We start from the raw sequence: 12,768 nt of genomic DNA, 5'->3' as shown, positions 1-12,768 counted from the left end.
TAGCGTTTATAAATTACTCGTGAAATTACGTTGCTTAAAGAAATAGAACAACTAGATGGAAATATATATTTTATCAATGAAAACTAAAAATATATTTTAGCTTTAATAGAAAGAAAAAGAGAATAAAATCTCGAAGAGAGAAAAAAAAAACACTATACACTAGAATATCATTCATTAGAAAACTAAAATTTAGAATTAACTCTAATCACCATATAGTAAAATTAATTAATATAACTACAATTTACTGTATATATATATGTGTGTGTGTGTCTATGTATGTATCTGTATGTGTCTGTTTGTGTGTGTGTATGTATGCGTTTGTGTCTGTGTGTATGTGTTTGTGTGTATGCATGTGTGTCTGTATCTGTGTGTATCTATTGTGTGCATATGTGTGTGTATGCATGTGTGCATGTGTGTGTGTCTATGTGTGTGTGTGTCTCTGTATGTATGAGTCTATGTTATGTGTGTGTATGTATGTGTCTATGTGTGTGTCTGTGTGCATGTGTGTGTGTCTATGTATGTGTGTGTATGGGCGTGTGTCTGTATATGTATACATGTGTGTGTCTGTGTATGTGTCTATGTATGTGTGTATGTATGTGTGTGTATGTGTTCATGTGTCTATGTATATGTGTGTGTGCATGTGTGTGTATGTATGTGTCTATGTGTGTGTCTATGTGTGTGTGTATGTGCATGTGTGTGTATGTATGTGTCTATGTGTGTGTGTATATGCATCTATGTGTGTGTGTGTATGTGTGTGTGTGTATGTGTGTGTGTGTATGTTTGTGTGTTTGTATCTGTGTGTGTCTGTTTGTCTATGTGTGTATGTATGTATGTCTATGTGTGTCTGTATCTGTGTGTGTGTCTTTTTCATGTGTGTGTGTCTGTTTGTCTATGTGTGTGTGTCTATGTGTGTGTGTCTACGTGTGTGTTTGTGTGTGTGTCTATGTGTGTGTTTGTGTGTGTATGTGTGAGTGTGTGTGTGTGTAAAAAAAACTTATAACCTACCTTTATAAAATACTTATTACTATTATTATTAAATGTAGTAGTACTAGAAATATGATATGACTTGAAATATAATAAGAAACTTATTGTTAAATCAAAATATTTTTACGATCTAGATCCCCAAGTGACCAACTAATATCTTTAAATTTACATTCAGATATAATAATTATAAAATAATAATAATTAAATAAATGTACATAATAATTTATATTATTAACAAATAAAAACATTATAAATTCATATTTAACAATCAATATTTATAAAGAGTACAATAATTTTTTTTAAATAAAAAAGTTTACTTATTTCTCCAAAAGGCTATTAACTAAAAAAATTTAAAAACGAAAAACATCTTATTTAGCGTTTATAAATTACTCGTGAAATTACGTTGCTTAAAGAAATAGAACAACCAGATGGAAATATATATTTTATCAATGAAAACTAAAAATATATTTTAGCTTTAATAGAAAAAGAGAATAAAATCTCTAAGAGAGAAAAAAAAAACACTATACACTAGAATATCATTCATTAGAAAACTAAAATTTAGAATTAACTACGATAAAATATACTCCAATCACCATATAGTAAAATTAATTAATATAACTACAATTTACTGTATATATATATATATATACATATATAACAGCAGTGTTAAACAAACTCAACTCAACATCTCGACCTACTACACAAACTAACGAGGAAACCGAATCGAATAAAACACCCTCTGAAATATACGAGAACCTTGAAAATCTATGCGATACAATAAAGACATTCTTCACAAACTTTACGAAACAAGAGCAACAAAAAGAAGGACCACATGAGAAGAACCGAATAACTTCAACATTACAAATAAAGAACCAAGTCCTACCCCAATGGAGAACACTACAGCGAAACAGAAAATTCGCTTTTTGGAAAATGATACAAAATCAGAATAAAGCAGAGATTTACCAAAAGTGGCTTAACTCAACACCCCTAATCATACCCCGCAAATTACAAATTAAACCCATCTTGGAAGAACCAGAAGAACAAAGAAGACTTAGAGAAAAAATGTCATTAGAAAAAATGAAGATGGAAATAGAACTACTTAAGCTGAGAGCTAAGACGAATGAAGAAAAAGTAAAAACCATAGATGAGGAAATCAACGAAGAAGTCATCAAACTAATAGACGACATCAATACTGAAACATTACTAGCACTATGGAAAAAAGAATGTGAAAAAGAGGAACTCAAGTCCCTCCAACGATGGGAAAAGAGCGCCATCTGGTTCTTGGATTATGAAACCAACTTCAAAGATGAACACATATCCAACAACCCCTTCATAAAATTAACTAAAACAAAACCAAATACCAACAGAACGGAACAACCACCAAGAAATCCAAACACACTCTACACCAGAAAAATACATTTAAAACACACACCACACTACCTACACCAACTCCAAAACACTTACAGGGTCCCACAACGTTCTAATTACTATGAAATGAAAGATGATATTTCGGAATTTGGTAGGAAACTAAGACTTACCGAGGAATTTCATGGCAAACAAATAAATGAGGAATCAATAGCTAGAAACAAGAGCAATTACATCCCTACCAAGGGAAAGAATAAAGCCCGAGACCGCTATTGTGACTACATAACTAATTTCCCGTTTCAATTCACCAAGAAACAAAAACACAGCCCTAACTTTAACAAAAGAGAATGGAACAACCTCATCAAAATAAGAGAAGACAAAGCAATAACAATTAAGGAGGCAGACAAGGGCAACGCGATAGCAGTAATGAATACAAACGATTATAAAAATTTAGTGCTATCCCTATTAAGAGATGAAACGTATTATGAAAGGGCCCAACAGTATAATCAGCAAAAAATAATGTTTAACCTTAGGACACTAATCAACACATACTGAGAAGGACTCATGGACAAGGAGTATGAATACATTACTAACTTCAAGTGCAAATCGAGTTTGTTCTATGGTATCCCTAAAGTTCACAAAAGCCAAATAATTAGAGAAACATGCAAAACATCTACCGATATACTCATCAAAATCCCTTCACCAAGTGATCTTAAACTTAGACCGATAATAGCAGGGCCAGCATGTAAGAAGTGTGTCTAAGAAATCTTAGACACACTTCTTAAACCTTTCCTAAAACACATCAAAAGCTACGTAAGAGATGATATAGACATGCTCAACCACCTCCCTAAAACAGTCAATGAGAAAACCCTTCTAGTATCCTTCGACGTAGTTAACCTTTATTCTAACATCCCTCACACCCTAGGAATAGAAGCGATCACCTTCTGACTGAATAACTACTCCTTTGAACTCCCAACTCGCATAAACAAAGATCTCATAATAGAAGGACTTAGATTTATTTTAGAAAACAATTACTTTATTTTTGACAATAATTTCTACAGACAAAGATTGGGAACAGCGATGGGCACGCGTACTGCGCCTTCTTTTGCCAACCTAGTGATGGGATACCTCGAGGAAATACTCTACCAGATAACACTTGAGAAATATGGAAACACCTTCTCCACCTACATCCAGAACAACTGGAAAAGATACCTGGACGACTGTTTCATCATCTGGGATAAAAGTATAGAGAAACTTGAGGAATTTAAAATACTATTAAATGGAATAAATGATAATATACAATTCACAATGGATCATAACGAAAAAGAATTACCATTTTTAGACATCCTCATTAAGAAAACCGGCAACAAAATAGAGACAGATATCTATTATAAACCGACAGACTCCAAACAGTACCTACCCTTTGATTCATGCCACCCACGACACACTAGAATAAATGTCCCTTTTTGTCTAGCTAGAAGGATTTGCACCATAATATCAGACACAAACACCCGACACACATGTCTCCAGGAACTTAGAACCACACTCACAAATAGAAACTATCCACAGCCCCTAATAGACAGTGCAATCCAACGGGCGCTTAAATTAAGTATAGAAGACCTGAGACAAACAAAACCAAAATAGAAAGAACAATTAAAAACCCTTCTCTACATCTCTACACACAACCCACTTAACAATGAGGCCTTCAGCACCATACTACAAAGCACAGCCCTACTAAAGGGAGACCCAAAGATGAACCGGATCTTCGAAACACACACCATCATTAAAAGTAAACGGCAACCAAAATCCTTGAAAAGGATTTTAACCCAAGCTAAACTGCACCCAACATCAACCACAAAACCAGCAGTTAGAAAATGTGGAAGGCCCGACTGCGGAATCTGTGTCATCTTAGTAGAAGGTTCAGAATTTATACTAGAACAAGGCCATCAGTTCACCATTAGAACAAACTTCACCTGTGCATCAGAAAACTTAATTTACATCTTAACATGCACAGGCTGCAATAGGCAATATATAGGCCATACAAAAAATAGCTTACGTAACAGGATGGCGGTGCATAAATCACAAATTAGAAACCCTGAATACCGGTAAGCGGACACATAGATAGATGCGCTGCAAATGAAAATCCGAAATTTACAACTTACCCACTTTATAAATTCAGTGACAGCGTAACCTTCACGCAACGCCAAAATAAAGAACTTTATTTCATCAAAAAATTTAGACCAAGTTTGAACACCCTGGGCCAGGAATATTAAAACAAAACATTGGTCTTCCGAAAAAGAAAAAACGAAACTCTACCACAACCACTATGACTGCTCCCACTAACACTACCACTACTACAACCACCGTGGTCACTGTTACTACGGCCACAGTGAGAGAATTAAAATAGTGGAGGTGGGGTAATTACAATTTCTCAGATCCTTAAACAGTCACTCCCGCTGGCAGTGGTATGGCTTAGGGAAGGAAAAATTTATAAAAAGAATTTTTTTTCTCTGCGAACAGATCTGATTTTGATTAGTCAAAAAATTGATGACGTTTTACCCCAGTGGTCAAGCTTGTCGCCATGCTTGATTGGTTTCCCTACAAGATACAGTTATGGGTCAGGTCTAATTCTGATTCGTTAAAAAATTGATGATGTTTTTATTCCGTGGTCAAACTAACCAGGATACAATTATGGGTCAGATCTGACTTTAATTCGCTAAAAAATTGATGACGTTTTTCTTCTGTGGTCAAACTAGCCACCTAACAGGATACAATTACGGGTCAGATCTAATTTTGATTCGCTAAAAAATTGATGACGTTTTTCTTCTGTGGTCAAACTTGTCATTCTGCTTGGCTGGTTTCCTAAACAGGATACAGTTGGGGGTCTTTTACTTATAATCGTTGAAGCTTGGCTTTAATTGGTTTGGAATTATATGACGTCAGTGAACAGTACCAGAGACCACAGCTACTACAGCCACAACTTAACTGATATAAACACAACAATCACAAGGTTACCAAAATTACGCTAACTGTCGTCAACCAAGAATCACTACTGTTGCTCCCATCGGAACACAAAGTAAAATCTATAATGAACTCCTGCACTACAGTAAGGAACGACTTACACCTTATAATATATTTTTTGCCTTTTCAAGAACATGGATTCTATTGAATGTATATAGCATGGACTCTATTGAATGTATGTAACAATTATGAACTGTTCCATTATACTTTTTATGTATATAGCATGGATTCTATTGAATGTATGAAACAATTATGAACTATTCCATTATACTCTTTATTATAAAAAAATTCTTTTTGATAAGGTTCGTTATTTCAAGAACCGAAACGTAAAAATTAAAATTTATCTAATATAGTGGCATTTTCAAACTTCTTTTTACAAATATATACCCACTTGTATACGATCCAATCTTATTATAAATATATATATATATATATAAAGTTAATCCAAACAAGAAAACACAAAAAAGCAAAAAAACACAACAGCGCGAGGACGTGGAACAAATAAAGTATTATTGGATGCTCAGGAAAGAAGGGAAGAAGGAGGGTTTAACGTTTCGAGCGGAGCTCTTCGTCGGAAACATCGGAGAAGGGAAGTCAGAGGAAAAAAAATCGCCAGCGGTACTCACGAGGTCACATACATATATATATATATATATATATATATATATATATATATATATATACTGAAAAGTGAGGTGTCTTGGCTGGGGCACATGTTTCATAGAACTGCTTGATAAACGCTGGCCTGGTGGGAGTAACAACTAGTACAAATAACATAATTGGTTTTTGTAAAGGTCAACGATAAATAAATGTCTCTACCTGACTCCACTCATGTGTGTTTATGTGTGCAATGCCTGTGAGGCTTAGGGTACTCAGTTATTGTCTATATGTTAATGAGTTCAAACCCTGCTATTAGGACTATTCTATTGTACTCCTGTGCATTGCTCACAGCTCAGTTGAATTTAACAAATTAGAATAAAAGCTTCTACACAGTAGAAAGGACTCTGTTAAAGAGCAACCCCCCAAATTGAAATAAAACAACTGTATTTGTGATATAATATTGAAATAGTATCACATGACCATTAATAATATAATGATATTTTCCAGTATATTTTGATATAATATATGAAAATGTAAAATTCCTAAGGTGGTCAGTCTGACTACATGTCTTGCTTCTAATAGCTTCTGCAGTTAACCATCACTTTCCTACAAACCCTCAGATCTCACTCATGAGACCAAGAGGAAGATCATGTACAGTCTAGGATTTCTATATATGCTACCAAGATTTGCACAATTGACATAATTTAGAGATGAAATTTTTCCTTGTATAAAAATAGTACCATTGTTCTTTCGTATTGTATAATTGCTTTGTTTTTCTCTTTCTATCAGCTTTGTGAACATAATAACTTGTATTTTTCAGTGTATGCAGCATTTTGCCAAATACTGGAAGAAACAGTCTTACCTTTGGGTAAACATTGGCGGGCTGGCTGCTGGTGTGTGGTTATTCCGAAGAACATCTGCTAAGCTTTCTGGAGCTCCAGTTTCAACTCTGTGGCATTCTCCACTACCAGAAAACTGTCCTCAAGAAATGCCAGTTCCAGACAATCAAATTCCAGATCTGTAAATTGGGATCTAATGAATCCACATATTTTTGCATTGAACTTTTTCTCTTTATTTTCAAAAGTTTTTATTGTTTAGTTTTATATTCTTCCTATTTCCTTTTTCACTGGAATCCATCCTTTTACAATCATTGAACACTAACGTTGGATGATGGGGATAGCAACAAATACATATGCACTTCACACAAAGTTTCTATAGAACTTTTTATGCATGTAATGAGCTTAACAATAGAAATGTTTGGGGCCATTTTTGAATTCTTTAAAGTAGAGATTATTTCTTCATTCAAAGAAAGAAAACTAAATATATTTAGTTTTCTTTATATATATTTAGTTTTCTGTATACAGAATCTGCATTTTTAGACAATTGCCAAACAAAAATAATATAAATTTATATTAAACTTATACAACTTTCATAAAATAGATATTACTTCATGCTTTACAGAATCAAAATAAAACAAAAATATATTTTTTTTATGATTGAAATAAATTTATGTCAGCTGCTCTCATTAATTTCATCTTCAAGCTCTAGTTTGCTTCTACTTTGTATTATCTTTCACTATGCATTATCTAGTTGTAGGTGAGATTTGATTTAACAGATATATTAGCATAGGCATTCCATCCATGACCATCCTATTTTATTATATATCTGGAATTGCATTTTCCAATGTGGCCTTTCTTTCTTTTAAGACAGTTGATGGAAATTTTATGGAACTTGGTTGCTGGAAGTTCCATTGTTGGCAGGTAGTGTCATATGTTTATAACAATTTGCAAACACAAGAGGGGGAATAGTTATGAGAAGGAGCAGTAAGAAGTAATATCTGGATTTTCAGTTAACTAAGAGTGAATACGAGTTCCCCTGTCTGACATCATGTTGGTGTTCTATATAATTTGAGAGTTATATCACTTATCTAGAAAAGACCACAAAACAATCCACCACATTCTTCATCTAAGTGTTATTACCTGAGTTCACTCATATATGCAATTGTGGTGAAACTCAAGGCACTGGATTATTGTATGTATGTTAATGAATGCAAACCTTGCTGGTTTAATTGTTTTATTGTGCTACTGAGCTAGATTCACATAACCCCGCTAAGTTTAACTGACTAGAATAAAATAGGTGCTACATAGTATGAAGGACATTCAGCTATAATTGCAAAGGTAGCTTTTTTTGTTTTTCATCTGATAAGCAAGGAGATAATATACTTAAAACTCTAAAATGCAACAGGATCAGCATGTTAGTTGAAAGAATAGTGGTGCAAACTCAGAGTTTTGGTATTTATGATCCATTCAGTTAAAGTTTATTAAAGAACGCTATATTTGTATACTAAATGCTGTACTTTAGCAATTCTTGATAATTTAAGAGAAATGAATAGGTGTGCATATACGATGTGTATATAGGTGTGTATGTACGATGTGCATATAGGTGTGTATGTATGCAAGTATGATTAATATATATTTTAAAATTGGATTATCATTTGGTTTCATTACTACTACTACTTCTACTATTGTCACTATGAAATTAGTTCTTCAGTTACAAATTAAAATCATTACCTACAGAACTGACTTTATGGTGTAACCAAAAAATAATCCAGCCTCTAAACGCATGCTGGTGTCATACAAATGGCAGCCATGCTGGTGGCACATAAAAGCACCCACTACACTCTCGAAGTGGTTAGTGTTAGAAAGGACATCCAACCATAGAAAACCATGCCAAATCAAACTTCAGTCTGGTGCAGCCTTCCAGCATGCCAGCCCAGTCAAGCTGTCCAACCCATGCAGCATGGACAAAGGACATTAAATGATAATAGACAGACAGACAGAAACATGGATAGATAGATAGATGGATGGATAAAGCACAACTTGGCAATGAGGATTGAAAGAAATTTTTAGCAATTAATCCAATAATTAATGACTGCAGAGGCAGAAGGTAAAAATAGGGAGAAAATATGACAGATAAATAAAGAAAATTTCTTAAATTTATATAAAAGCATCTCTTACTCTCTCTATGTGTGTGTGTACACATATATATATATATGTATGTGTGTACATATATATGTACACACATATACATACATATATATTTATATATACAAATATGTGTGTGTGTATGTTTTTATATACACAAATATGTGTGTGTGTGTGTGTGTGTGTGTATATATATATATATATTTCAGTATTCTTATATCTTTGTTGATGGCGGTAAGCCTCATTACCATAATAAGAAATACTTGCTGAAAAAGTGAAATACTATTGTTAATGATGATGATAATCATGATAGTAAAATATATATTTACACATTGAACATAGAATATTCTATTAGTGTACAATCTAACTCTCTCACTCTCTCTCTCTCTCTCTCTCTATATATATATATATATATATATATATGCCAGCATGGAAAAGGGGAAGTTAAATGATGATAATATACGTACATGTGTGTGTGTGTATGTATATATATATATATGGATACACTATTTCTTCTCATTCGTTCTCCATCTTTATTATTCAACTATATGAAAAGCAAATTTTTGTTTTGTTATTCTTTCTTTCATATTTTTGCATATACTGTGCACATAGCCATTCTGTCTCTGTATCCCAATCAAACTGTCAAGCAAGTGGAATACCACAATTTTCTCAAACTATCTTAATTTTTCTATAATTTCAGACAGGCGGAAGGAACAATTCTATTTCTCTTACTTTCTGGAAGATTCCTCTGCTTTCCAGTAGATATTACTTTTTAACAATGTTGCTAATCTTCATAAATTGCTCTCACTCAAAGAAACCACATCGCCCACTTACATTTAAAAAGAGAGGGAGAGGGACAGAAATCACGAGGGGAAATTATCAAGTTCTACTTAAAGTAAAATGAGGCATAATAAAAAAAATTTAAATGGTTTACATAACTGTCATAACTAGAAGTATAAAATATCTCCTTTTTTTAACCTTTTTATTATCTTAGCACCATTTCCTGATTCCTAGCCTTTCTCAATCAGTAGTTCAACTCCACAGTTAATATGAAGATATCTATCAATTCCTTTCAATAGTTCCTGTATATTATCTGGATATAATGACCTTCACTGTGCCCAGAACAATAATTTAAACTTCTTTGTGTTCTGTCCCATAATCGATGGACTCATAGAAATGTGTCACCTTTCTTTACTGTTTGACACTTGCAGCAATACGCAGGAATCACACACAAGCATTAGAAACTTTGTAAAAATGTGCTCTTGTTCTCCAAAAGCTTTAACAGAATGGAATGAACGATTAACTCAGTAAAGGTTCCCTGAATCACAAGATCTTCAGTATTATAAATGCAAAGTATTGGTGTTTTATCACCAAGACTAAATTAGATCTGATTTTTTTCTTCTGTTATTCTCAGTCAATTTGTGAGATAAATAAATCAAGATTTGAAACCCAATTGCTAAGTAATCCATTCTACCCAATTGCTAAGTAATCCATTCTACTAGAAGCACAATGCCTGAAATTTTGGGAAAAGGTGCAACTTGATTGCATCAAATCCAGTGCTCAATTGATACTTATTTCACTGACATCCCCCACCTCCCAATGATGAAATACTAAGTCAACCAAAGTGGAATTTGAACAGAAAATGTAAAGATGGACAAAATGCCACTTAGCATTTTCTCCGGGGGCTTATGAGTCTGCCAACTTGCTGTCTTTATAGTAATGGTTTCAAATTTTGGCACTAGGCAAGTAATTTCAGTGGAGTGGGGAAAGTCAATTACATTGACTAGTACTTTATTTTATCAACCCCAGACATATGAAAGGCAAAGCTGACCTCAGTGAGGTTTTGACACAGAATGTAAAGAGCTGCAATAAATATTGTAAAATGTCTTTTCTGACATACGAATGATTCAGGCCAGCTCACCACTCTGATAATAATAATACAAGTTGTCTGGACAAATAGTGCAAAATGTGTAGCCGTTGTTCAGGTTGTGTGATGAAAAAGGAGAAACAATGACCTATATAGTTAGGGTAACACAGAAACAGTACAAATCTTATAGATATGATAATGTTGCAAAGATCATCCACTAGATGTGTAAGAAGTATGCACTACCATCAGGATACAAATGGTATGAGCATGCACTTGAAAAAATAACTGAGAATGATGAGGTTAAACTTCTTTGGGACTTTCCTATCAAAACAGATCATGTCCTAGAGCAGGGGTTGGGGAACTTTTTAACCAATTACCCCAAAATATATTTATTTATGCCAACATTACCCCACTTGACTTGAAAGGAAGAAAATCATTAATTTTTGAATTCAAAAGGTTTATTCGATCTATTTATATAGAAAATACAATTATAAAAATAAAAACTATAAAACAAATGCGATAAAATAAATTGATATCCTTATTATGAAACAAAATGGATTTTTCTAGAAACTTTTTCATTTCAGGTTTTGGAGAAATGATGATTCAACTTTGTTACAATTACATAAAAATTTGGGCATTTTGACACCAGAGCAATTTGGATACTGTCTTCAGGGTCCAATCAATTTCATTAAAGGGTTGAATTGAATAACTACTTAAATCTGCAAAAACACCAGTGTGAAACAATAAGGTTAAGGCAAATAATAGACAACTGACAAATAATATCTATTTAGACACTTGACAACGCTTTAGTAACCAAATTATTTGTAGTTCAAAATGACAATGTCTCCTGAACACATCCATTACATTGGACAGATACAGTGTTGCCAGAGGAAAAATCTGTTGTAACAAGGAAAAAGTTGTTCCTGCGAGGATGGCGATGCGCTGACGGAGAAAATCCAAATAACATAATTACGGCTGCGCTGAAGAACAGCAGATACAAAAGGACGTCAGCTCAAATAGAGCGGAAGAAGCAAGAATTTATACGCTCCTACGCACTTGTCAGATCGCACATTAACACGCTGGATGCCATCTTTGACAGCGAAAAACGCGAACAAAGTAAAGATGGCAAGGATGGAGATGCGGGCGCTGATGAGGAGGGTCACCCCCACCTAGTAGATGCCCAGGAAGAAAACTCCAGTGAGAGGCCTGCCCGGGAGGTGAACCCAGGTGCGGATGCTCCTACCGGCACCAAAAGCCATGGACATGGAGATGAAAGAACCAAAAAAGGAGGAAAAACTGAAGCTAAAACTCAGGCAAAGCCAAGGGGCAAGGCAGCCAGGGATAGAGGCAAACCTAACTATCCATATGCCAAAAAGGATGGAAACAAGCAGCGCACACGGGTATGTAGGTTCTACCTGAGAGGTGCCTGCCGGCATGGAGAGGAAAGTGCAGGCTGCCGTTTTGCACATCCGGGACCCTGCCGCAGAAACCAACCACCGAAAGGAAATGGGATGGACCACGCATCACCTGCCCCAAAACAGAGGTACGCAGATGTGGTGCGTGCCACAAAACACCAACGTGTTTTTGAAAGGGCAGCTGTAGAGCAAGAATCTTTTTTGTGCATGGCACAAAAGATTGTACAGCAGCTAACCTGGCTCCATCAAACTCAAGCTTGCAGATGGGACTACCCACAGTTCACAAGACCGCCACAGCAGATGGACCCAGGGTGGACACCACTGGCAACAGCATACACCTCACCTCGATGCTCCTACTGAACATCAGAGGACTACTAACACACAGTAACAGGACAAAAGTCCCGTTCTTGAGAGACTTTGTTGCATGCAATCAAGCCTTATGCATAGCACTTACGGAAACACACCTGAAACCGGACGTAGCGGATGCGGAATTACACATACCACAGTATGTTGTACTACGGACCGACAGGAA

The 12,768-nt window shown here is 34.8% G+C and overlaps 1 protein-coding gene across 2 annotated transcripts in view; it reads left to right on the top strand.

The window, feature by feature from the left end:
• Nucleotides 1-7,024, top strand: part of LOC115216561 (THUMP domain-containing protein 3-like) — a 419,115-nt gene extending 412,091 nt beyond the window's left edge. For both annotated transcript variants that reach the window (XM_029786026.2, XM_036506919.1), the window contains exon 6: nucleotides 6,791-7,024. In XM_029786026.2, coding sequence (XP_029641886.1) covers nucleotides 6,791-6,994 — 204 coding nt within the window. In that variant the 3' untranslated portion in view covers nucleotides 6,995-7,024. The remainder of the gene's footprint in view (nucleotides 1-6,790) is intronic.
• Nucleotides 7,025-12,768: the final 5,744 nt, after the last annotated feature.

This window comes from Octopus sinensis, linkage group LG10, assembly GCF_006345805.1.
Source record: "Octopus sinensis linkage group LG10, ASM634580v1, whole genome shotgun sequence".
Lineage (NCBI taxonomy): Eukaryota > Metazoa > Mollusca > Cephalopoda > Octopoda > Octopodidae > Octopus > Octopus sinensis.
Note: the sequence above shows the minus strand (reverse complement) of the source record. Positions and strands in the feature narration are given on the sequence as shown.